Genomic DNA, 27536 nt, shown 5'->3' with positions numbered 1-27536 from the left:
ATGTTTGGCTTCACAAAAATACATCAAAACCCTTACAAACATTGTCACCTTACATACTTTATTTGATAATCAGTCACCTGAAAAAAAAAAGTTTAACGGACCTTTTTCAAAATAGTTTATCTTAAATATGGAATACTGAAAATTTTCATCAAAATATAAATTTTTGCTTTAAAATATCAAACTTTCTTGTATGTTTTTGTTGTTTCATTGCAGTGATTGTTATCAAGATGCAAATTTTCAAAACCCAGTGAAACTCCTGGACAGAGACCAAACACTGAAAACACAGAAAGAGACACTGGAAAAGGATGAATCATTAGTTCCTGTGGTCGTACAGCAGATTAATCAGATTTAAATCTATCTAAATATTAAAATGTCTTCTGATAATTTAGCAAAACTCAACTCTGCAGCTGCTGTCAAAACCAGGAGTGTCATGAGTGACAGCAAGAAAATATAGAATATAATATCGATTTACAGACATTCTGCTCTCTGAAATCCAGCTTTGAAGCACCAGAAGGCTGAGAATCATTTGCAAGCAAATCACTTGGTAGCAGATAAAAAAATCGGATTTCTTAGAGCCGAAGAGAATTAGAGGATACACAAGTTACCTTTTTTAAAACCACAAAAAGGCAAATCATGACTTCATTCACCATAGCTGTAAAGGGAAAACAGCAAAGAAAGATTATCTCCTTTTTGGTAAAACTTTACTTGAATGCCCACTATCTAATACAAGTAGCATAAACATTTAATATATTTAACACATTATAATGTATTTGTACACAGATGTAAAGACATTTTAAGTGTTTATAAATGCAGAGTATCTGTCAGCAATTCTTACCTCCCCTTTACCTATAAGTATTTATGCTGTTATATTTGTAGTTTTCTAAGTTGACAAATACATGAATAAACACTTTTATCTGCATACAACTTCATTATGGTGTGTTCCAAACCATTTGCTTACATATGCTGAACAGTTACCATCCTTTTTAATCATTCACTTGCATTGAGAGATTTGAGCACAAGTGCAGAGAAAAAGGTCTGCAGATTGAATTCTTTCACCAGCAGAGGGCAGCAAAGTGATACGAAACGAAAACGAGTGACAGCATATTGAATGAACACGGGACATTAAATACAGAGAGGGGAACAGTCTTCCCACAGGCAGTGATGGCGGGGCAGTTCACACAGTCTGGGGAATATTACACCGAATATTTTATTAATCACACAGCGGCATGAAAAGATAACAGAAGCAATATCAGCGCATATTCTCCACGCAAGCCAAGGTGCATCAAAAGTCGCCCGCGGTCTGTAAATCCCTGAATATGCTCACGGTTCACATGAGCAACAGTGACAATAAAAAATAAATGACACAACACTTACAGCAAACAATTCGTGCCTGCTTCAGGTCTCTCACATTGTGGGAAATGGCAGTGACGCTGCAACAGTTTTGACATCATCATCAGAGACCCTCTTGATCCTGAGGCAGAAAAAGAATCAGGGTTTCTCAGTGTCTCAAATCCACCGCTGCCTCTTAGAAAGGTGACGAGAGGACGTGACATCCTGGCAACGAGTCAAACGGACCCTACGACACAAGTCCCTCTGGTGGAAACCTCAGGGAAACCGCGGCAGCTTTCCTCTCAGGGAGGTCGACATTGCATTTCCCAGCTTATAAAAGAGGCGTAAAAGTGACGTCTGGACAGTCAGCTGTTGTCGTCCAGGTTGTACAGAAGTACCTGATGATTGGGGGCCAGGCCCGGGCAGGTACCCAGGCTGCACAGGCATTCAGCTGATGGGTAACAGGGCACCAGCCGGTAATGCTGCAGCTCCTCCAGGCCAAACGCTGGAGAGCAGCAGTCCATCACCAGCACCTTCACCCTCGTCCTGTCCGGGTACAACAGCCTCCGCTGCTCCCTCTCTCCAATAACCTCCTTCTCCTCCTCTTCCTCTTCTTCTACTTCATCTTCTTCTTCCTCCTCCTCTTCGGCCTCCAGCTCCTCCTCCTCATGGTGGATCTTCCTCAGCAGGTTGTTGATGAGGACGGAGCGCCTCAGATAGGCCTCAGGGTCCTCCAGGAACCTCAGCTTCTCCAGGGACAGCTTCAGGATGCAGCTCCGGTCCTCCTGCAGTATCAGGTGCTGCACACGACAAGCACAAAGGCAGAGGTTTGACATGCATTTCAGTTTTTACTTGACACTTTAAATCTAAACAGTTTAGCAGAAGGATATCAGAGGAATAAGCTTTGATTTTCCGCTGGTAAAACCAGGTAAAAGTCTCAAACATTTGTGTAATTCATATTCTAGTGAATACATCAGTAATCAGAAAACACAGACATAACAATGTACCACAACATCGCTTCTCTGTTGTTACTGAATCCTGAGTCAGATGTTTTAGAACGTGTTAGGACTTAAATGAAGTATCCCTCATTGGGAAACAACTCAAAGGTGTGACAGAACAAGTCAGTAGCTAATCTTGCTTGCCTCACTCTGCTGTTTATCAGCTTCAGTAAGTTAACTAACTGTTAACCAACAGAGTTAGTTGATCCAGTGAGCTGCTGCCCTCAGCGTGCTAGTTATCAGTGTGGATGAATGAATAGTCAGCTTGTGATTTCCCACTGCTGGCCATTCAGTTACCAGCACCGGTTTATCATTTTCCAGATCCAGTGGCTGACTTTGGCAGGAATTTGACTTCCTCTCACCTCTCAGTAGCCATATTTTTTGTCCTTTTAACTCTGCCAAAGATGTCAGCTTGGTAACTAATTAAGCATATCTGTTTTGCAACCACTGATTCTCATCTGGACTGACATCTGTGATCTGGATTTAAATTTGAGAGAATTTTTACAAACACAGAGGTGTCATCTGCGTAGAGGCAGAGAAAGAGCAAAATATTAGCTATGACCCCTGTGGGCCACATTCAAAGAGCGAAACAAATGTCCAGTTGAATTTTCTTTGTATCTTTGTATGGTGAAGAAAATGTGGAAGACAAGAGGAAAAAGAACAATTTAATACTTTTTGAAAATATCCATGTAGGCCTCCACGTAGATCCTCTTCCTCCGCATATTTCCTCTTGAAGTAAGCAACTTTCGACGTTGTTGAATGGTTTGGTCTCTCTCACAGGGAAGGGGCTGCTGGAGACAACAGAACCGAGATCAGACCACAGTGTGTGTGTTTGAAGTGAGAGCCTTGAACCTACGCCCTTGTTATGAGCTGCCTCTCAGGTCGTGACTCAGCAGAAGACCCTTCCAAAGCAAATCGTAGGACATCCTGATGCTCATATTCCTGGACTGAGCTGCTGGTTGACAGTAATTTCCATACAAAAAATGTCACCCTTTCTTTGTTATAATTATGCCTTATAATTACAGTGAAACAAAAGATAATTCTTGACCTTTGAAAGAGTAATTTGACCCCAGATCCTAAATCAAGGTCGACCTCTTGGCTTTTTTTTTTTTTTTTTTTTTTTGAAGCTTTCAGTCGTGTCTCTTCAGCTGAGTACATTGACCCCAAGTTCAGACTGAAACAGCATTTTCACAATTTGACACAAAAATCTGCAGCGAGACCAGATTAATAAAGCTTTTCAGGGTTAAAGCTTCTGTAATCCATATTATTTCTCGCCATAATGAACCCGTTTACAGCCTGCTGGAGGGAGTGGAGCAGTTAGCAGCTAACGAGGTAGAGACAAAACCAGACCTGAAGTGTTTGCAGGTGGAGGTTAATGTGCTCTGTGTCTGCTGTAAATAAGCCTGTTTATTGACATGCTTGCTATCTTAACTTTGAGGTGATGTCACCGTTGTTGTTGTTGTTGTGATAAAAGCTTGTTGCACTTCCCCTGAATGGTGGGTAAAATTAGTTAATACTGGCTTAAAGTTACGTGTCCTCACATCAGCTCAGACCCCCACACTCCCACCACCAGTTTCCAACACATCCTCCAAACTGAGCTGCAGCTGGATCATCACATGACCTGTGGAGACGCTGCGAGTGAGCGCAAAGGAGGGAACAGACAGCAGCTCTGACCTGCGGCTGATGCTCCACAGTCGGCGCTCAGCTCTCTAACCAGAGTTCGAATCAGCGTGTCTGAGCCGATGTGAACCTCCGCATCGCCCGCAGGCTCCTGCAGGGAAAACACAACAGGAGGAGGAGGAGGAGGAGGAGGAGGAGGAGGAGGAGGGAGAGACAGGACCAAAACATGTGAGCATGAACAGAGAAACGACACACCGCTGGATGTGACTGTGATCCACCAGAGCTGCCAACCTCCGATTTGGTGTCTGAACTCGATCTTCCTCCAGACACGGCTGTGAAGCTGGATTTGGTTTCCATATCTGACACTTAACTTTTGTGTCTGGACAAGGAAAACAAAACAAAACAAAAAACTGGCCTGACAAAAACGCGACAGCAGCTCACACACCAATAAATCATCAGGAAAACAAATGAAAAAGTTCTTAGGAAAGGAAAAATAAAAATATTAAGAATAAAAATAAAGATAAAAAATAGTTACAAATCAAAATAAAACGACAACATCCATGAGAGAACAAAAACAAAAAATAGAAAAAATAGCTCTTATTTTATTTTGTGATGAACAATACAAGTTTATTACATCTGAAATTTTATTTCATATGTTTCCACATTAAAATCACCCAGAAACAACTGCTGCATAACATCCTGAACTGGCCCTTTAATGTCGTTGCGTTAATGCACAAAAAGCTCATTTAAATTCAAGAAGGAGCGAGAGGAGGACAGAGGCCGTGTGTGTGTGTGTGTGTGTGTGTGTTCACATTCCACGCATCAGTCATAAACACGGAGTGAAAGCTTTATCGTTGCAAAACATTCACGGCGGCTCCCCTCAAGCTGCTGCAGTGACTCACAGTTTTTAACATCCAACTGCTGCCTGAATATTTCATCTGTGGGAGAATGATGCACGATGATGGAGAGAGAGGCTGCGTGGGAGGTGTGTGTGTGTGTGTGTGTGTGTGTGTGTGTGGATGCAACACTATATGTTTTCTTTTGCAGCAGATATCAAGTGTGTGTGTGAGTGTACACAAAAGGTCATGATTGCCTTAAAACCGCCGTTAACGTAATGAAGGCTGGAGAAAAACGTGAATGGATGAAGAGACTTTAAGAGCAAAGCTCAGATCAGAACGCGGGCTCGTCTGGTGTTCATAAGTGTTCATAAACACTTATGGACACTTATGAACACAAATTAGAACATGAAGCTTGGAGCAGTGAGATTTCCACTGGGCTGCTGACACGTTTAAATGTTTTCTGAAAAATCTTTTTTATGGAGAGTTAAAGATCTGTGTTTTGTTTTTGTTTTTGTTCGTTTGCTGTTTATTGTACTTCCTTTCATTCCCCTTTGCACTGCACGTGCTTTATCCTTGTTAGTGTTGTTTGAATACCTACGCCTCAGTGTTTGACAGGTGAAGCCCACTTTGGAGTTTTAAATGCAAAGCCACCAGCAGCAAATCGTGACGTGAATGTCTTACCTTCGAATAGTCGAGTCCAGCTGCGGCTCAGTAAATCCCGCGTGAAGCTTCTGTCCGCTCCGTGGCGCGACATCGACCGTCCTCACACCGACTCAGCGACGCTTCTGCTCGGCGTGTAGCGGGATCCTCCTGCGGGGTGAGACGCTCGCTGCTCTCCAGCCTGCTGAAATAATCCGCTCACAGCAACAAGACGCGGCGCACTCCGATCGCTCTGCGCCCTCATTGGTCCTCGCGGAGGCTGATGTTTCGCGTTGCTAGGAGACTGAGTGAGTACGGTGATGACGCTCCAGCATCAGTTCCCATCTTCTCCCTTTTCACCAGCGCAGCGCCAGACTGAAGCAACTTTTCTGCCCCCAAAAGTACAAAACGATGTTTGGTTTATTTATTTATTTTTATTTTCTACTTACATGACGTCTTCAGCGGTCGTTTCTGTACACAGAAATACAACCAAATACCAGAACTGCAGTTTTTCCATCCAAGCTATGACAAATAAAATTAAGATTTCTTGTGATTCTGAGAGGGGGAAGTTTGAGATTCACTGATCCAATCTGGTTGCTCATGTAGATTCACTTCGTGTTAGTAAAAAACAACAAAAAAAGTAAAAACTTCAGACGTATTTTGGAAATGAGCTCCACACTTTAGATGAAGTAATACTAACTAGCAGCCATAGATAGATAGATAGATAGATATACTTTATTGATCACAGAAGATTGTTTAGCATCAGGAGGATTTGACTCCTGATGTGAAGATGACTTCCCTCCACGGCACCAGCAAACAGAAGAAGAAATATTACTGGTAATGAGGAGATCTAGAAATGAGTACACAGGAGTTCTAAAAATACTATTAAAAGTGATAAGATTACTATTTCTTGGCTAATAGCTGTTAAAATGCAAAAATAAATTCCTTCAAATGTCCCCCCCTCCCCAAAAAACCCAACACTTAAAAAACAAAAACCCATCAACATACTTTCCCTAATCTCTAATCCACTCTGTGTGTTTTCATGTGCGAAACTGGAAATCTCTACTCCCAATCGCAGAGGGATGAACTGTGTGTCGTTGTTAACGATGGCCTCATTTTCCGAATTAAGACATTTGAACAAAGCTCATGAAGGCGAGAAGGACCCAAGAAAAACAGATGGCACACAGACGTTCCCACAGCAGGGATCTTTTGGGTTTTATTGGCAACGACAAACTTGGTACAAAAAGTGCTTTCTGGGTGCCGCGGGGCTCAGCATGCACGGCCCAGACCACGGCTGAAGGACAACAGTCTCTACAGGCTAAAGCAGTGTCCACAGTGTCACTGTCTCAGATTGGTCTCACTGGACAACAGCTACAGGTTCCACTTCTGATGGGCTGATTTACAAAGATTTAAGGACCTGAAACCTTTTCAGGATATGGAAGCTGGATTTTGTTGTTGGGTTAGCAGTGAGAGGATTTTAGTACACTGTTTCTGATTATGGTTAAATTTCTGTTGAAAATAATCCCAGTTTGAAACAGGCTTCTAATATTTAAAGGAACCCTTTCACATTTTGCGAAATACGTATCAGTAACATGCCAAGAGTTAGCTGAGAAGATCAACACTACAGATCAAGAACCAAAGAGCAGGCTAACCTAGCTTAGCATAAACACTGGTGACAGAGATAAACAGCTAGCCTGGTTAATAAAAACACCCACCAGCTCCTCTACAGCTCACTAATTAGTATGTTATATATTATATTTGTTTAATCAAACCAAAACAGTGACATAAGGACAACAGTTCCTGGTTTTAGGAGAAGTTACATGTTGTAGCACACAAGTACTGGGAAGCTCCCAGTCTTTATGCTAAGCTAGGCTAAACACATTCAGCTCTGTACTTAAAACACAGATGCAAGACTGATATAAATATTCTTATTCTAATCATGTAAGAAAATCAGTGTATCTCCCAAAATGTCTAAGTATTCCTTTTGAGGTAATGTGTTCCCTCAAAGTAAAAGAGAAAAGGATTAAAGATTCAGAGAGCATTGCATTTATTCTGTGTGTGAATTTAGGTTTGTAGGTATGTAGGTTTCTACACCCTGTTGGCCTGGTGTGGACTCGGACTTCAGCCCTGGTCCCGGCCTTGACATCAGGAGGCCTGCCCTGTCATCACCTTCCATGCATGCAGTCCTACAGCAGCATTCACAGGGAACAACAACAAGGCTTCATGCAAATTTATCATGGTGGATATGTTTCATCTCAAAATGTTACAGGCACTTCATCAGAGTATTACAGCTGTATTACACCTGCAGCACAATCCGATTGTCTCACATCTGTAATTCAAGCTGGGATCCCAAACTGAGCATGCAGACGTGTAAATATCATAGAAATCCTGGGAAATACTTAAGAACATTAAACATTTACTATTTTAAAAAATATAGAAGAGATACTATAGATTCTGTACAACAACTCGACATGCATAAAATATATCAGTCTGTGCAGTAAATATTGTTCATGTCACTATTCATACACTCACTTATACGAAGCCTGTCGAATAGGAGTGCTGATATCAAATCTCGTGACAGGTTGACTGGTCAAATGAAAATTATATAGCAAGATGTCAAAATCAGCATTTAATCAAACTTATCAGTACTGTGATAAAACTGTGATAAAAAAACAAAAACAAATTAGCACTTTGTTATGCAACAATTTTTTATTTTTTTTAATGTTCTGTCTGGGCTAACTTGTTTTTATTATTTCACTGCACAAATAAGCTAGTAAAATTGTGTTTCATGGTGCAGTAATTTAAAAGACATACCCCATGACCCTCTCACAGCTATGATCCACAAACTCTTACATTTTTCAGCAAAACTCCTTGTTGTTTGTCGGGTTCGTTTTAAGTGAGTTTTCTGGAAGCATCAGCTAGCTAGCCAGCTAGCTGTCAAACTTAAACTACAAATATAAGAAGCTGACTGTTTGCTAAATCTTTCCCAAACAGGCAACTTTGTACCCAAAAAGTTTACACTTTGACATTATATTTCTCTCCTTTCCAAAAATAAAAATACAAGAGCCAAACTGTGAACTGCTAATGCAATATGCTAATGGCTAACTAGCTGACTGCTGTTGCCTAGTAACATTCATCAATACTTGGAGCAGCAGGCAATGGCTTAACATGACATAACTATATGAGTTTAGGCTAGCTTTTCATTTGGTTTGGGTAAGTTTACCAGGGATACGTTCATCTAGTTCAGTAGAAAATAGTCCACAAATGATTTTCTTGTTAAGCAAACCGTCTGGAAATGCAATAAAGTGTAAACCTAACTTGTCCAAGTAACTTTTACTGCAGTACTAAAGCTAACTAGCATACAATACAAGATCTCTTCTAATTCTTTCTATTTTCATGTCTTCTACCAATCAGTCAGGATGCTGACTTATTACTGAGCTAGCTTGCAGTTAGCAGAAACTATTAGCAGTTACCACTAGCATTTCAGCCAGCAATGACAGTTTGGTCCACGTGTAGCAACAGGTGTAGCAACATTAACTAAGGAGGGAGAGGTTTATGGAAGGTAGGTTTAACTCAGCGTTTCATTATTTTTTGTCTCTGAGAAATGTTGAAATATATAAATATTATATATATAACATATATATATAACAGTTAAGTAAATATCTTGTCTTGAGTTTTACAAAGCTAAATCCAGCTGCAGCACTCCCATTCTACACCCAAGCTTCATTTATACCTGAAATAGCCGCCCATTACATATCTGCAGTTTAAACACTACACACACAGCATTTACAGACTGCTTCCTGCATTTAACAGATATAGAACGAGTCCATTAAGTGTGCCTCTTAACATACCATTCATATTTGAGTTAAAGACCTTGTGTCCAGTCTTTGTTGCTGGAAGATTCCCTGAATCAATTAACGACTTAACAAATCACTGTGTTCTCACTGGAAGAAAGTGGTTCTGTGCATTCTACTCATGACAAGCACTTAAGCACTTAGCACATGTTGTTCGTCTGTGTAATCTCGTATGTCCCAACTAAGTGTAAAGTGAACCGAGGCAAACATCTGCCTCACAAAGTGACAAACACATCAGAAATGTTCACACTAATTGTGCTTCTTTATGGTTTGGAGGGTGTGTTGATGGAAGTGATGATGATGATGATGATGATGATGATGATGGGTTCGTAAGTGAAAACTGATTGTTTTAATCATGTTGTGATTCATACAAGCTTTTGGATTCATCTGCACGTGTTTTGGCAGTTGAACATTCAGGTGTCTCTACCATCTTCCTTTGTCCAGAGGACTGTTGAAAAATCCTGCCTTTTAAGGAGAGAAGATCAAAACGAAAATGTACATAAGTACAAGTCAGAAAATCTTATTGGACATTCTCTCTCTTGTGCTCCTCTGTTCTCGCCAGAGGGCTTGCCGCACTGAGTGTTTGTTCAAACACCTTAAGCAAACAGCCTGACTGTGACACTGGGGACTGCTGCTCACATCCCAACAACAGGCACTGACAGTTTCTTTCTAACATTGTCTTTCCTTAACCTTTAAATGCCTAAAGAAAGCTTAATAATATTTATTACATCCATTTTAGACCTATTAAATATGTGAAAATTTTAGGGATGTAGATAAAATGACACACAAGACATCAAGTGCAGCCAATAAAAAACATGCTTTTAGCTTTGAATATTTCACTTAGTGTCTTATCATCGAGCTTCAGAGCACAGGCATTTTTGATCGTTGCTTAAAAAGGTTTCAGCTATGAGGATTATTAAAAATACCAGCACATTTCTTTCTGGAAAAACAAGTTTCTGTCCTGACTTTTGTATTTATTTTTTCAGTGCTTTGTGCAGCAAAACCCAAATCATATTCACACCCAGTGTACTGAGGTGGAGTCTCTCAAAACATGGTGCAAAAACACGTTTTGTTGATTTTGGTGAACTGGCCCTTTAATTCACATGAAGAATTTGATCTGAGCAGTTCATTTGTCATGCCTGTTTTAATTACTGACTCTCACCTCCACATACCCGAAAAATGTTGCATTTCCGAGTCGTTCTCCTCCACTTTCTTCTGATCCCAAGTTGCATTTCAATATTTGTAAAGAGGCTTTGTTGGCACCTGCCCGAAGAAAACACTCAAAGAAACACATCTCTGCTCTGGTTGTGCGAACCCCCGAGGATTCAGAGCTACAGTATCTGTCTACACAAACAAATACACCTCCCCCTCCGGGCTGAACTGCTGCCTTATGACTCAGTGACACTCAGACTGGAAGAGGATGAGCATTAGCAGCAACATTACCGTCATCGCACTGTACGATTCCACAGCTGTAACTACCAATTACCACAAAGAGAGCGTGTGGTGACCATAAAGCACTTCCAGGGTAATTCGTTGCATGTTATTAACAGCTGCAGTGAGATATTTAAAGCCTCTTTTCAGCTCAGCGTTGATGATTGTTGAAATGAGCTTTGCCCTGTGAAGATCGAGCCGACGCCAAATAACATCATTCAGTGGTGACGAGGCGGGGGCTTGGAGGACAGTTGCTCTCATCCCAATGGGGTTAAGAGTCTCCAGCTGCTGGAGACTTCCTGCCTGTAGTAGCACGTGTCAGAGAATATGAATGAGACGCCTTCCTCCTCCACTTGAATCATCAAATAGCTTCTCATGTTTGTTTCTGAGTATTTCACGGTCACATGCTCCTTCAGTGTCACTGCTATTCCTCACGCACCTTTGGTGCTAGAAACAATTTAAAGGCTCAAAAAGTAAAATGTGGACAGAATTTGAAAGTAGTTCCAGAAATACAGTTGGCAGCATATCAGCAGAGTAACTGTGGCTCACTATAGGCATCTCTGGCTGTAGCTATACCTACAGTTAGTTCAGGTAGCTGCAGAGCTAGTGGCCCTATACATGACTGGATTGTGTCTGGACAGTGACCTCGCATTGCAGGGGAGTCACGCTGGCAAGTGGGCTCAGCAGCCTCCCAGTGAGCACAGCTGGACACCAGACTGGGACACAGCCTCCAAGACCAGTGGGGATCAGTCAGAGGACGGGGATGAAACACGGAGGTGATTTACAGCGGCTCAGACGAGGACTAAGACTCTGGGGATGTGAAGACACGGCTGACTGGAACAGGAGAGAGAGTTAGCTGGTTAGCATGCTAACCTCAGGAGGTACCTGATGTGTCTGACATAACATCAACACTGCGTCATACTCTGTTGATGTTAGTTCCTTTGTTGAATGTTTTAAACTAAAATTCTGACCATGTCTTACAAACTGCACCTTTAACGGTCGCATACATGAACGATGAGATGGTGAAGTCTGAGGGAGATGTTCATGTCGACTGACCAACTCTTACTGTTTTGATTAACGTGTGTCAGATACCAGCGTCATCATTCTCAGCTGGTTTGTTTTCAGACATAAACTGGAACAAAGACCTGAAAATCTGAGTTTGAGTTTCCGAGATGATCTGACAATAATATTTTCAGGATTAGATTTCCAGGTTATTTCATCTTTCTGCTTCCTGTTTGCATCAGTTCAGAGCCGAGCACCTTGATGTGTTTGTAGCTCCACTTATTTGCCAGCCAGTAAAAGAACAAGATTTATAAATAACACGTCACACACACACACACACACACCTCTAATTTGTGTGAACTTTCAACACAGCAGATCACTAAACTGCAGCTCCCTCGTCTCACAACAGATCTGTTTCTCTGAGTGAAGGACAAATTCTCAACTCCTCGAGGCTGACGGATGCTCTGCAAAGCTTCTTCATGAGTACAAATTTGAAACCTTTAAATTTGAAACCTTCAAATTTGTGACAAAGAAATTCTTTATCTGCCACTTGAGTCTTTTTGTCATGTAACCTTTGCTAAGGACTATCATTTATTTCCTCATTCATCTACAGAAACATTGAATTTTAAACATGAGTCAGCCTCCAAAAGCAGAATTTGTTCCTTCATGGTGACATAAACTAAGCAGCCATGTCTGACGTTAGTCCAGCCTTGGACAGGTGTGATGTCGGTGGAAAATGTACTCCTCCGCAGATCAAATACACTTTCCGACTATCACGATAGACTTTCTTTCACCTTTAAAAGAAAAAAATCCTAAATCTTGGTGGCGTTATGCCTCCAGCAGGACGTGCCAGCGGCAGACCTGCTGTCCTCGACTCTCTTTCATGTCCTGCCAGTGGAGCTGCTCCTCTTCGCCGCTGCTGTTCTGGCCCAGAGCGATCCAGCCCACCATCTCTTTGCGCTTCATGCTGCGGCGGTTGTAAATGGAGACCAGCAGCGTGACGTCCGAGAGCTGGAACAGTGCCACCTGGAAGACGAACGTCTCCTTGTAGACGGGATTGGGCTGGCCGCGACGCACCGACGTCTTACACCGAGAGATCTCCTGACCGACCGAATTCAACAGAGTCAGACGGCCGTAGGTGTCTGGACCAGAGGAGAGGGGGAGGGGTTACTGTGTGAAGCGTCTACAGCGAGCAGCTAATGTTAACATGCTGATATTCACCAAATTGCATCCTGTTCCTTTGATTGTGTACTGCAGCTGCTCCAAGTAGGTGCTGCTGCATGCAGTGTGCATACATCTGAGACAAGCTACTTCATCATAACACTGCAACTTGAACTCTGACTCTCTTGTTCATATATATGTTGTAGTCTGTAGTGCAGAATTTGCAGTTACAAGGAAAAGTATTGATTGAGAATGCAACCACTGATCTGTCAGCCTCTGGCTTGCATACTGAAAAATAGGAGCAGCTGCAGTTAGACATTCTGGTATTTTGGCATACAGAACTTGACATACCATGCACTGGGACATGCTAAATGTGTCTCTGGCATACTGAACAGTATGGCTACTGGAACCAGTGAGAGTAAATGTTCGTCATCTTACTTTGACCGATTAGCATGCTAACATATATTAGCATCTAACACAAGTTCAGTCGCCAGATTTCAGGCTATAATGTCTGTGCATGTGAGTACAGTGTGGGAATGAGGCTCACTGCACACCTGGTGGTCTGTTGATGGCCAGGTTTCTGAAGTGGCTGCCCTTGATGAGCTCCACAGACATGCGTCCTGTGGTGGCGTTGTAGGACAGCCCCACCAGCAGCTCAGGGACGCCGCCGTGGGTCAGAGACTGAGTGGACGAGGCGCTGTCGCTCTGAGACACAGCAGACAGGCTCAGCTGGGAGTCCACAGTCTGACAGAACACAGACAAACAAGCAAAGTGAACAGCAGCAGATTTCTGTGCAGATCTGTGACAGCTAACACAATCAGAACCTTCAGAATCTTTCTGACGGCAACACACTCACCTTGAGGTTACTGCGAGGCTCCAGAACCAGCGTTGTCTCCATCGTCCCTCCGTTTGGGTTGAGCCCTCCTAAACGCAGCACCTTCTCACCCATCATTCGCTCACGGGACATCCTGCCGCCGAGCGCGTACAGCCTGAACCTGACGGCCGACGAGTGCAGCTCCGACGGATCCAGGCGCGAGAAGCGGAACGTCTCGTTGAAGTGCGGCAGCGAACCCTTCTGCACCGACGTCTTTTGCCGCTGTTTCTTGGAGGGAAGCAGGACCATGTGGACCTGCCAGGAGTCCATTCCGGTGCGAGCCTTGTCAGGGATGTCCCGGGCCGCGATCACGGAGACCAGCAGCTTCTCCACATCGGGACGGTAGTCCAGACAGAGGACCAGGTCCCCACATTTAGAGATGGGAGGTCGAAGGGCGGAGCTGACAGGCTGAGACGAGACCTCGTCGTGGGGCGGCTGCTCTTGCTGAGAAGTGAGGGAGATAAACAGAAGAGCAAAAATATAACAAAAAAAGCAAAAAATAACTTTCTTCTTATGTCTGTTTTTTGGTCGCTGCTCCCACCCTAAAAATCATCCAGCACATAAAAATGGTTGCTTTTACATGTGGGTTTTTGTATTGATTAAGCAAAAAAGATATGTGATCATTACTGACCTTTGGGTGTGCTGGTTGGCATATTCTCTACTTTTAGACAGATGCTTACTCTTTCCTCCTGTTTCCTGTCTTCATGCTAAGCTAAACTAACAGTCTGCTAACTACAGCTTCTGTTTCACAGACAGATGCTTGAGTGGCATTGATCTTCTCAACTACACCTCCATGGTTACACTACCATGGTTACTGCGCAGAGCTCTGATTGGCCAGCTTGTAATTGCCGGTGAGGATTGCTGGCGGTGAAGACGACCTCAAGAAAGACTCCAGATGACGATGAATTCAAGGAGAAATCCTGAAAGGTGCTCATATATTCTACGGAAGGCTGAGCGGTTATTGTTCTGTTTTCTGACTAAAGGATTCAAACCGACGATCTCTCAGCCTGTGGCTCACTGCCGCAGCCTATTTATAACAAAACAAGTAATTGGCTGAGATATGAGCAGAAATGCAACAGAATGAGGGCAAACAGAGAATCAGTGAAACAGCTGACTCCGCTCAGCTCGTCATGGTAATCGTATCAGCTGAATGAACAGATCCACTTTCTTCTCAGAAACTGCAGAGTAACATTAACTGGAAGTACTTCAGTAAAGTAAAAGTACTTTATCACTTAACCGCTGTCAAATACAAAGACTCGCAATCACCAAATGATTCTCCGAAGCATATTTCAAACGTTTGGAAATGGAAACTGAGCAGGAATCCTGTCATAAAGGAGAAATAAACGTCCTCCTCCTCCTCTCTTTCCCCACGTTCAGTAAACACAACATCCCTCGTGTTGAGTGTTGACAGAGAGCGGCTGAGTGTCGCCGAAGACATGGCAACCGCTGAGGAGGTAAGATAACGTCAGAGCTGCTGCTGAACGTGCAGGGCATAAGGTCATCGCACGGAAACGCAGACGCTCTCCTGACAAACACACAGTGAACGCTGCAGCATCTGTCAGTGTTTATCAATCAATACACCAACCAATCCAGTAAGAGAGGCTGCAGTGACCGTTACTGCGTCAACAAGTGGGTATCTGGAATCAACTGTATAACGAACGGACAGAAATGTTAACAAAAAATAAATAGGTGAATTAATAAGTCTTTGCCGTTCTCCTTTGAGTTTTTTGTTCTGGTGCGTAACGTTCAATGTCACAAACAAATTGGAAAACAGTAAGCAGTCAACAACCACTGAATGATGTTCGGGTGCTGCTTGTGGAGATGGATGGGAACTTATTTACACGCCAAAGTCAATCTTTGACTTTGGCAACACGTATCGGAGCATCGTGCTGAAAAAATGGCACCCAAGTGTCATTTTTCCATCGCAGCCAATCAGAGCAGGAGCCCATAAATACCTGCGACTACCGCAGAGTCGGGGACGAAAACCGACTGTACCCTGTCACACTGAAGGCTACATGTTAGTGGGGTTTTTGGCCAGACTGTGGAAACTTGCAAATGCAGACGCCAGTGTTGTGATTACACCACCATACGCTTATCCTCAGGTTTTATGCCTATAGGGGTGTGTTCTTCAAACTATGGCAGTAAAATTAGGTTTCTTTCAAGAGCTTCAATCCACTGAGTCGTAACCCAAGTACTGTGATGTATATCATACACCCAGATTCTTGTGAATACACTAAGCCCTATTGGCTGCATTTATATTTAATCCTGCACATGCTCCCACACACAAATCAAGGTATGAAATGATAATAAACTTGACAAATATGCATGAATTACTGTGTCCCAACCACGAGGTATTGACTGTCCATGTTCGTTGCCGGCTTACACGGACATACTTGCAATTAAAGCAGCAGTACTCATGAACGTACTATAATAATTAGGAGCAGCAGCAGTACTGGCGTTAGCATTAGCAGCTGCAGGGCTGTTATATAACTGTATAAATAAACTGCTACAACAATCTTCCGTAGCTCCACTGATCCAAACTCATTTGTTATTTATGATTCTAGATGTCAGTATCACCCTGTGTCTCCATGAGAGTGTGTGTGCGTGTGTGTGTTTGTGTGTGTGTGTGGGAGGTGTTTACTGCACAGATTGCTCCAAATTTCAAAGTGTGATTTGGTGACTGAGAGGTTGTTAGATTCCACATTCCCACTCACAACCACACACCAGCGACACAGTACACACAGAAATACACGGCAAGGAGAAGTATGCACGTATCTGAACATAATTTGTAGAGACACACACATGCACGCACGCACACACACAGTGATTATTATTCATGAGCTTCTGTTTGTTAGCCAACGCAGCGTGGCGAGCGAAGGAAATATCAACTATTTATACAAAACCTGGAGGCCTCAGTGGGCCGTGTTTGGTTTGTTTCGTCCAAAAGGAACCTGAGAGGATAACATGGCAGAGTGATAATCCGCTCACAGCTGAACGATGATGATACCTCTGCCAAGCATGATGGGTAACAGCAGGGCTGCGGTCAGCTCACTGACCCCGTTAAGTAATCCCCCTCTTGGTGTTTTTTTCTGTGATTGTTGTGAACTGGGAAGAATGAAATGTTGTAGTTTTCGCAACATTAAGCTTAGAAGCTAACTAGTGTACTTACGGAATAAAAAGAGAAATAAAATAACAGCAAATTACTTTTTAATGACCCTAAACACCTGTTGTTTCAGTCAGTGTTCATATTAAATTGGTTACCTCTAATGACAGACTTGACAGACGCTTTTGTCCTTTTGTTTGTGTCAGCAGCAGACAGGCCATTGTTGGAAAACGCTTCTACTCTGATTTATTTAATTTAATAATTTGGAATGCATTCAGCAGTACCTCGGGACTCCAGGTGGAGGAGGCGGAGTCTGTGGGATCATTTTTGTTGAGATCCACAACCTCTGTGGCCTCGCTGCCGTCCGCGGCCGGGCGGGTCATACTAGGGGTGCGACTGCACGTGCCCCCTGCTGCCTCCAGTCCAGCAGGTGTCTCCTGAGAGAGCGTGGACTCCTTCTCGCTCTTGTCTATGGCGGCGGAAAGCGGGTCCTGGAAACTCTGCCGGCTCGGAGCCTCCATTTCTGCAAGAGGAAGGCAACACGACGTCTGAATCCCTCACTGAATCCAATAAGTTTTCAAACTAATTACATTTGGTTGTCTACTGCTGTCATTACTACACACATGATACTAAAAAACGCAGCCACAAAAACTTCCATTGACCCACAAATTTCCTTTTTTGTCTTCATATATCTCAAAACATTTTCAATGCAGATTCAATGCACTCTGCTCACAAAAACAGCACTGGTGCAAACTACAGGTGTACCGTGTGTGTTCTCTTCATTTACTAACCAAAAGCACAAAGAAAAGCAGCAAATCCTGACATTTAAGAAGCTGGAACCAGTTTGAGGTCTAAAAGAAGCCACCTAAACCTTGTTTTGGAGTGTGTGTGTGTGTTAACAGGGCTGATATTGTGTAATCTGTCAAACCTTGACCTTTCCTGAGAGGGAGACACTCAGAGAACAGGCCGTACCTCAGAACAATCAATAGAAATTAGCCAATTCACCATCATTAAATTCAGTCTGACTGTTACATCAGTGGCTGCATAGAGTGCTGACCATGGCAACAGGCCGAGGTGAGTCACCGGCCGTGTGTGTGTTACCTTGTGTTTCTGCATCGCGCGCATGTTGGGTAATGACGGAAAATAAACACCAGTTGAGGCGGAGTGACCTACCAATGTCACGGCCTGCCAGCCGCCAGCTGCTCAGCGACGTCCAGTTCGTCTCAACGTTTGGTTTTGTTCGCTGGGACCAACGTTACTGCGATAGTTTGCGAGTTAGCTGTGGAACATCTGGCTCAGGTGACACTACTTCCAATATAACTGGAGCTGCTTTACTGAAACTGATTATCAAAGCAGGTGCTGATCATTTCCTGTCAGTCTACTAATTGAGGAATAGTTGCCTGAGCATAAGTGATTTTCACACGCTCTGTTTGACATCATTTTCAACACCACTAAAGGTGTTTTGTTTATTATGAACTTTATTATTAGTTAATATTAATATTATTCATATTTATTAATATTTGAGTATTCAAACACGTTCGAACATACTGGAGGATCTGGATCAGACTCATTTCTAGTATCTAAACAAAACATGAGACAAGATAAACTTTAAGTTTTATTTGTTGAAGTCAAATATTCTCGCCTAATCCATTCAGTAAACACGATTATCTCACTCAGAAATGTAGTTTTTGTACTGTGAGAAAGTAAGCAGGATGTGAACTCTGCCGCTGTTTCCATCCATGAATCTTAACAAGAAGAGGTTTGACTGTGTAATCTATAGAGGTCAATCAAGTTTGACCTCTACAGTCTTGTGTTATCCTGCACAAACAGGAAGCGTTTTGTGTGCCTTTTGTGGTCTTTGGACATTTTCTTTAGACAAACTGTCCCGTCCGTCCACAGTCATCAGGCCGCAGTCGTGCGATCACGTCGAGCCTCCCTGAGCTCTTTACAGCCTCTAATCCACACTAAAAACGTCATTTCTGGCCTTTTGGCTCCTCGACACTGATGTGGATTAGTGGTGGATCTTGCTGGTTTTCTGCTGCTCGTGTATAATCTAATTCAATTACATCCTGCACACAAGCTGGATCACAGTGCCGCTGACCGAGGGCGGCAGGAAGTGAAGACGCAGCGGCTCTGCCCGACTGTGAAAAGTGTTCTGGTACAAGGAAAAGCACTGAAAATGGTACTTAAATAAAGGGGAAAACTACGGAAATATAATCAGAAATCCAAAATGTATTTAAAGTGTCAAAAAGCAGATCAAAAGGAAGAGCAGCAATTGCTTATTACTCGAATTCAGTTCTGAGGTAAATGTACTCACTGAGGCTACCGCAAAGTGTGTGTAGGATTACAGTGTTTCAGAGCAGGTGAGCAGCGCACCTTCGCAGTCTGACGGCTCAGTGCTGCCCTCCTCCTGGTCTGACAGGCGGCTGAACTTGTGGCGTCGGCCCAACGGCAGCTGCGTCTGCTGCTCGCTGCTCTTCGAGGCTGCCGTACGAAAACTCTGTGAACGTGACACCGAGATCTCAAACTGCTTCAGGACCTCCTCTTCGCTGTCAGAGGAGCTGCTGCCGTCATCTTCATCGTCACCGTAACTGTTCACTGGAGAGGGACACAAACACAAGGACACCAGGGGAATGACAAAGCTGGGAGAGTCAACAGGTAAAAGAGGAGAGGAGAGGAGGAGGGGAGAGGAGGAGAGGAAACAAGGGGAGGAGAGAGGAGAGGAGAGGACAGGAGAGGAGATGAGAAGAGAGGAGAGGAGGAGAGGAGACAAGAAGAGGGGAGAGGAGGGTAGAGGAAAGGAGGAGAGGAGGAGACAGGAGAGGAGAGGAGGAGAGGAGAGGAGGCTAGAAGAGGGGAGAGGAGGGTAGAGGAAAGGAGGAGAGGAGGAGACAGGAGAGGAGAGGAGGAGAGGAGAGGAGGCTAGAAGGTCATAAAGTAAGTGAGTGAAGAACACATGACATGCTCGCTCGCTCAGTCTGTCTCTCTTTGATGAGAAAAATAAAAGCTGTCAGCGTTAGCAGGGTGGAGGGTCACTCCACTCCCATCATAATTTGACGGTAATTGGATAGCAACAGCTGAATGAGCGATGTGGCGGCGGAGCGATCGGTCCCTCCCCTCTGAAGTGCAGGTCGCCGCCTCTACCTGAGCGATTGCCATGGTTACCTACAGAGCAGGAAGCGGTTCTCTGAGTGGGCGAATGACGGCTGATTAGTTTGTTAACTTCTACTTCTGAAGTTATTCACAGGCGGGTGCTGTCACAGTGGAGTAATGTGGCTCAGCGAACACGGCACAAGCAAATACACACATGTACTGCAGTACACAGATACACACTAGTATCTAATACTAATGGGGCTGCTGATCAGTGTGTTGAGGTGCTCCAGCATAAATTTTAAACTCGATGGAGTATTGATGGTCGCAGATTTGAAAGGTGGCTGCACAAACGCGGTTCAGTCAGAGACACTTTGGTCCGAAAACTGATCATTTCCAGCACATGTCGAGGACCAGGAGGAGTTCAGGAGGAGTTCAGGAGGAGTTCAGGAGGAGTTCAGGAGGAGGTCGGGGTGCTGGAGGCGACTCAGGTTATGATGGCTGCACTGTATATATGACACGACTGGACTTCAGTAATTAGCTGGCAGCCGGGCAGCTCATGAATGAGTTGCCGATTGTGAAGCATGAAAACAGCCGACGCTTCGGCGCGCTGCCTCCGACAGTTTGCTCCTGTCTGGGCTCAGGATGGACGATCACTCAAATCCACGTCCCTGCCGTCTGTCCACATGCTCAGTTTGTCCCAAATGTTTTCGTCAAATTCTGAGTACAACTCTGCTCTTATCTGGGTACTGAGTCCGTTTTTCCTGACTGCGCACAGGAGCTCCTTCCTACTTTACTTCTAAACTTCCTGCTCAGCTTTTCTGATGTGTACACAGGAATGTGTTCATGTTTGGATGTGTTACATCCCACAGTCAGACAAAAGCTGTGAGCCTGAATCAAGCAGAGGGCAAAGGCACTGACACGTGATGAGCTGAGGCGCTTCTTAAGAGTTCAGGCTGCCTCTCAGCACTGGTAAAGCGTGTCCCACTTTGTCCCACAAGTGTGTCGGGACACACGGTCATAGACTCAGTCTCAGTCTCTCTCAGTCATAAACTACACACGGACATAACCTACACGTGTCGTCTTTGTAAAGCTTTCTGTTGTTTCTCAACAGACCTGACAGGGCACATAATACAACACACAATAAAATGATCCAACCTGAACAGGTGGATAGATTACATGAGCTACTCCTTAACTACTTACACAACACACCCTCAAAACCTTCTGGATTATCTGGAAGCCAAAATGAACTGAAAGTGACACACTTGCTGTTCTTTGCACAAATTAAACTATTTAATCAGTCCTCTGGTTTCCAGGTTAAAAATAAAATTTTGTGGCTGAAAAAGTACAGTACGAGCCCCTGCCTTACCTGCCGTGAAACTCCAGAGGATATCGGAGCTGTGAATGTTATGGAGAGGCTCCAAACAGGATGTCTTATTTGTTCAGGAAACCAAGTGGAAATACCAGAGACTCCACCTGCTGCAGGTGTTTGCTCACCGTTTGTCTCCACCTGGAGTCAACCAGCCTGCTGCTGGGCACCTCACATTTCCTTTCTTTCATTATAAAGCATCAAAATCCTGAAAAATGTCCTGTTTATTTCAGCTGAGCAGCATACAGTCTGAGTTTGATTTCAGCAAACTTTGATCTCTGAGCTGCAGTGACTCGACGAGTGCAGGATTTACCCTCTTCAGCCCATATGGAGGAAGTTCTCACATTCATATTACTGTCAAAGCCTTTAGAGATACTCCACTCAGAGTGTTTTATCATTAACGCAATAGTTCATAATTTTCCAAATGTGCTTTATTGTAGATAAGGAACTTTACATTCCTCTGATATCTGTGAATATGAAGCAGCAGCAGCTGATTAGCTTAGCTCAGCAGGAAAACAAAATCCACCTAATCCACCTAAAAGCATCACTAAATCACATGTTGTTTTTCATGCTCCCAGCAAAGAAACAGTCTGGCGTGGCGGTTGTTAGTGAAAAGTGTGTAGCTTTCCTCAGACACTGTGGACCACACCCCCTTAGAAACCACACCCATTCTGATAATTTGTTGGCAGAAGAAGGAAGTAGAGCAGCTGCAGAGTCCACACCAAACACTTGTATCCTTCGATGGCAGAGGAAAACAGTCAGACAGCAGATCAAAAATAACTTTGTACAGCAGATGATCCACAGCTCCTGCATATAGCTGTGGCACAGCTGGCCAGATGTGGCTCCTTTCATAACCTTTGCTGTGAGTCTTATCAGTGTTTGACAAGTGGGAGCAAAGAAAGTGTTTCACTGCTTGACAAAAAGAGAACAAAAGCACAAACTGAGTGTCTTTCTGTGTACTTTTTTCTCTGTGCTGAATCTTTCAAGGTTTTATAACATTCATACTTTCATTAGGTGCTGCTGCTGCACAGCTTTGTGGCTGACTCACTCGGCTCAGCTCCCTCCCTCAAACATACAGTACAAACTCGCCCACAGAAACCTCTGTACAAACACAAAGTCGCCCACCTTCCCTCTCCATTACTGAACGGTTTAAGTGGAGTCATAATGCATGCAGGAGTCACATACTTTCTCTCCTCTCTTTCATCCTGAGAGCTTTCACGTTATATAACGGGTGAAACCTGACTAGAAAGCAGACGGCTCACTGAAAAATTTTACAGTTTTGCCGGTTGTCAATGAGTTGCTCTCATACACTATGCAGACAAAAGTACTGGGACAAACCTCTTCATGGGGCTGTACTTCAGGAGTTTGGGCTCGGCCTCTGACTTCCAGTGAAGGGAAATCTTAATGCTTCAGCACACCAAGACATTTTGGACAATGCTATGCTTCCAACTTTGTGGCAACAGTTTGTTGAAGGCCCTTTTCTATTCCAGCATGACTGTGCCCCAGTGCACAAAGCAAAGCTCCATAAAGACATGGTTGGATGAGTTTGGTGTGGAAGAACTTGACTGGCCCACACAGAGCCCTGACCTCAACCCCATCCAACACCTTTGGGATGAACTGGAACGGAGATTGTGAGCCAGGCCTTTTGGTCCAACATCAGTGTGTGACCTCACAAATGCTCTACTGCATGAATGGACACAAATTCCCACAGAAACACTCCAACATGTTGTGGAAAGCCTTCACAGAAGAGTGGAAGCTGTTAGAGCTGCAAAGCTGTCTGTGAGTTTACAATGAGACGCCATTAAAGTCCCTGTTGGTGTGGTGTCCCAATACTTTTGCCCATATAGTGTACGTGGAATCAGCAGACTTGGTTTATTTCTGTTGTCATTTTCAGCCATAACTGTACCATGTAAAGATATACACTTAAACACGGCGGTCTGACCTGTCTGACATTTCTGCAGTTGCAAACATAAGCAGACGTCATTTTCCTGGTGAGGACGATCTCCTTCTGCGGGATACTCACCGAGCCCCTGGCGCACTCCCAGTCGTCCTTTCTTCCGGCGGCCATGCTGCTCCAGACAGGGCAGCCCGCCGACACGCGAGAAACACAGCTTCTTGTTGATGAAGAGGAAGAGGACGGCCAACGCCACGATGACCACACCCACAGTGGACAGGAAGCCGATGGCCTCTGGGGTTACTGGCAGGAGGAGGGAGAGCGAGAGGGGACACACAATGACACACTGATCAGACCACACAAACAGACAGTCTGGATACACACACACACACACACACACACACACACACACACACAGTACGCATGGTACATGTGATACACACAGACAGAACGAGTGAAACTTTAGTATTTGATTTACCCTCAACGCCTTGCTCAAAAGCACCTGATGGGTAGTTTTATTAATAAGAGATAACATTTACTGTGCACCGACATGCTGCATTTATTCACTCAGCAGCGAGCAGTAAACTCAGATTTCACACATCATCACCATCTACATGGAGTCTGACATTGCGCTTATAACGAGAATAATCAGAAACTTAGTCAGAATAAAAAATGCTCCATAAAACACCTCAGTCAAAAAAACCAAGAAAATGTAAACAAATTAAGCAGATTACTTTCTGGCTCTGATGTACAGAACCTGAATCCTGATCTCCTTGCACCTATTTTGCACCAGTCGTTTGGGTGCGAGAACGTGTCGTCCGCCCTCAACCCAAATCTTCGTACAAGCTGAATGGGTTGGAGCTGAGCGGTAGCCGCTGAGGAAGACGAGTGTCAAAGTCAAAGTCAACTTTATTGTCAATTCTGCCACATGTGCAGCACATACAGATGACCGAAACTGCGTTACCCACGGTGCAGTAAGTAGAGCACTGAGTAAAAAATGTAAACATATAGAATTTAAAAAAAAAAAAGCTAAGGGCATGCAAAATAAAATAAGTAAAATAAAAATCAATCAATAAATATAAATATCAAACTTAAGGCATATAAAGCGACACGCAGTGGAAGACAGCAGTCCAATGGCTGCTGCAGCTCCTGAGATCAACAGTGAGTGTTTGATGTATTCACGTCACTCAGCCGCTCTGATTAAATCACATCACCTCTAAACGGCTGACATCTTCAGTTAGAATGACCTCAATCAAATCAAACAAACAGGTTTGAGTTGTTTGTGAAGACGGCTCGTCAAGGCGCTTCTGACTTTGTGTTGGCTGTGAAGGCGAAGGCGGGCAAACATTCCCCAGTAACAGAGCGAGAGAAAGTGGAGAAAGCTGCTGTCACCAGCAAAACAGGGAGAAGTTCAAACATGTAACAGGAAAGAAAACAAGGAGACGAGGCAGGCAGAAAAAAGCATCTGGACCAAAATAGAAAGAAAGGAGTGAGGAGGAGGAGAGGGGAAGGAGGAAGAGACGAGAGCGACGGGGATTCGAGGTGTACTACTCTGCTCTCTCTGAGGCGGCTCAGACTCAATCCAGATGAATAGAAATGCGTGATGGGGGGAGTCGCCGTCTCCCGTTTCCACAGTAACATTTCAGAGAAAGAATCGAATCAATGGGAGCAAACAGAGACGAGAACACATCCTGCTGAGAGCCCACGCCAAAGACAGCGTAGGGAGTGTGTATGTGTGTGTGTGTGAGGATGTAATACTATTAAGTCTTATTTATTTAAAACCTTTTGTTTTCTCACTCTGATGTCTAAATCTCCCACGCTGTACAGATGTACCTTATTCATCTGAACTGAAAACATGGGCACACATCACCTCCGAGCAGCAGTGTATTTATGTGTGTGACAGCCAAATAATGAGCAACAACAACAGCAGCTGGTTCCCATGGCGATGATGTCGTCTCTGCTTAAAACTGCATGTAGCAGCATCTGTAGTATTTTAATCCTGCCTTCACATGCACGGGCACCAGCATTTGTATCGTGTTTCACCTTAGAAAATCTGGTTTTGTCGCCACAATCACAGCTGGAAAAACTCTGCCTCTTTTCAAAATATCCCCAGCGGTAAAATGTTTGTTGGCTGGTTGAGATGGTCTTGAACAAAGGGCTTCCTGCTCAGCAGACGAGGCGTCCAGGTGTGCATGTAGTAGAAATGTTGAAGCAATATGTATAAAACATACAAAACGGATTTGTGGTTGGCAGAAACGCTGGTCAACATGAGTAAGGATAGTCAGCGCAGTTTTAGGGTGGCCTCACTTGGTTCTTTATCTGCTCTGTCTATGACAAGAAGCTGCAGGCATCCTCACATACTGCATACTGCACTGTAACTCTTGGACCGCTACCTGACAAGAGGTCAGAACATCGTCAATGACCCTCACCATCTTGGCTTCTAGCTGTTCACTGATCTTTGCATCAGGGAGGTGCTGCAGGAGTCAACACATCCAGCCTTCAGGGTTTTCACCCACAGATGTTTCTCTATAGAACCAACAACCTTCTGGACCAACAGAACCTTCTGAACATGTCCTGTTTTTGTGTCTGACGACTCCACGTTGTTCATGTTCAGCTGCTGTTCCCTCCCACAGAGACGCATGTCCGGAAGTGCTAACGTGACCTATGCAGTACAGTAACTCCTCTGCTCTGGTTCCAAGTGTGTCCATGTTTCACTTTAAAAAAAATATCACCTCCACCTCCTCTTTCCACACCTACATGCTGATGACGACAGTGACGGAGCACACACTCTTGTTCTTAGGTGGCTTGTCGTGAAATTTGGTGTTTAGTATTAATGCTAACAAAGCTCACAAGCCGCTAGCAATATATGACGCCCAAGCCAACAAGCCGGTGGCGTCTTGTTGATGTCTCGTCAACATGTCAGGACTGTGACACAATCGCTGACCGGATCAGCACCTGGTTGCTGTGTGACACAGTCAGTCAAATGAGTCAAATGACTGTGTGTTATGTGGAAGGAGTCACTTGTAGTGATGAAGCGACAGAGAAAGTCAAACCAATTGTGCAGATCCCTTCAGCTCTACAGATCATTTCAGCCTCTTTGTGTTTTACTGTTCGCTCTCAGCAGCTGTTTTTGTCAGGCAAACATTTGCCAAAACAACTGATAAAACACCATATCATCGTTGTTTAAATCTTGTGCTGTTGCCCCCAAGTGGCCAAAAAATTAACTACTGTTGCTTTCACATGCCAACGCGCTTAACGTTAGCTGCATGATCAACTTTAACAAGCTGATATGCTGTGGGTTAACAGTAAACTGCTTTACACTCTACCAGGATAAAACATACACATAACAATAATTTAACCAGGAAAAACAAGTTCCAGTTACTGGCCTTCCTTTCCAGAGCTTTCAGCTGAGGGTGGACGCAACAGGACGCCGCGGAATAAAATTAAGGGCATGAGAAAGACTGCAAAGTGTATCTGCTGCTACAGTATGATATATATTTCAACACTGAGATCTGATTAAAAAAGGTTAGAAAAGTCTGCACATGCAGCTTAAATTAAATTGTAAAAATAAATCCCCTGCTGAAGCACACACAGTGCAACTGTAAATGTGCGTTCGGATGCGGCTGTAAAGTGGAGATTCCCTCTCAGCTGCTCTGACACTAAGACACTGAGCTCAGTGTTGGAGACTCAGAGCCTCCTACTGTGTGCATCCAGATGGACAGGAAGACACCCTGGGTCAAAGTCTGGCCTCACACCTGCTGCACACACGCGCACACACACGACTGAAACATGGATGCGCTTCATTTAAAATGCAGGGATCTCCACATACTTGGTTCTCTCTTACACACAACACACATATCCAAACTAACCTAGAACTAAAAAAGCCCAATCGCTACTGCACAGACTCTGGCTCCAAATGACATCACCAGAACAAGAATCAGGGATATTTTGGCTTCGCTTCAGTACAGTGAGAGGAAGTGGAGACGCGTCGGCCATCTTTATCAGTGTCAGTGGTTTGAATGCACAACCCTGAAATCGTGTATTTGCCGTTTCACCTCAAGAAAATGTGATTCAGGTTTCAGTCCATTAACTAACAAAAATCATCAGTTCGATTTGTTCTGAAATCTGCCTCATAAATTAAAAATGTTTTTGCACAAATGTTAGAAAGCGTTTCAGCTTTAGTTTGCTTTCTTTCACTTAGTCACAGATAAGCTTTAAGTCAGAGTGATATAAACTCATCTGTGGAAGGTAAATGTCATTACTGGCTGTCGATCAAAAATAGGACCAACAAACTGAGTATTGATGAAACTGTTTGCTGAACGTGCAAACGCTG

General features: G+C 43.9%; 1 protein-coding gene and 1 long non-coding RNA gene across 7 annotated transcripts in view; both read right to left on the bottom strand.

Annotated features, from left to right (window-relative positions):
* Positions 1–402: 402 nt before the first annotated feature.
* Positions 403–5604, bottom strand: LOC124072492. Its single transcript, XR_006845518.1, has 4 exons — positions 5468–5604; positions 4002–4098; positions 3000–3118; positions 403–2129 (listed from the first exon to the last, which is right to left on the bottom strand). It is a non-coding gene; the product is annotated as an uncharacterized LOC124072492 (long non-coding RNA).
* Positions 5605–6609: 1005 nt separating this feature from the next.
* syt16 (synaptotagmin XVI) overlaps positions 6610–27536 on the bottom strand; it is a 28723-nt gene continuing 7796 nt past the window's right edge. For 3 of the 6 annotated variants that reach the window (XM_046413270.1, XM_046413269.1, XM_046413268.1), the window contains exons 2-7: positions 23333–23506; positions 19227–19448; positions 17135–17373; positions 13730–14191; positions 13428–13617; positions 6610–12854 (exon numbers count right to left, since the gene is read on the bottom strand). In XM_046413270.1, the coding sequence (XP_046269226.1) occupies positions 12541–12854; positions 13428–13617; positions 13730–14191; positions 17135–17373; positions 19227–19448; positions 23333–23506 (1601 nt within the window). In that variant the 3' untranslated portion in view covers positions 6610–12540. Of the gene's footprint in view, positions 12855–13427; positions 13618–13729; positions 14192–17134; positions 17374–19226; positions 19449–23332; positions 23576–27536 lie in introns of all 6 variants that reach the window. The other 3 variants (XR_006845447.1, XM_046413267.1, XM_046413266.1) reach the window with 3 other exon arrangements.

The sequence above is a fragment of the Scatophagus argus genome, chromosome 15 (genome assembly GCF_020382885.2).
Source record: "Scatophagus argus isolate fScaArg1 chromosome 15, fScaArg1.pri, whole genome shotgun sequence".
NCBI lineage: Eukaryota > Metazoa > Chordata > Actinopteri > Scatophagidae > Scatophagus > Scatophagus argus.
Note: the sequence above shows the minus strand (reverse complement) of the source record. Positions and strands in the feature narration are given on the sequence as shown.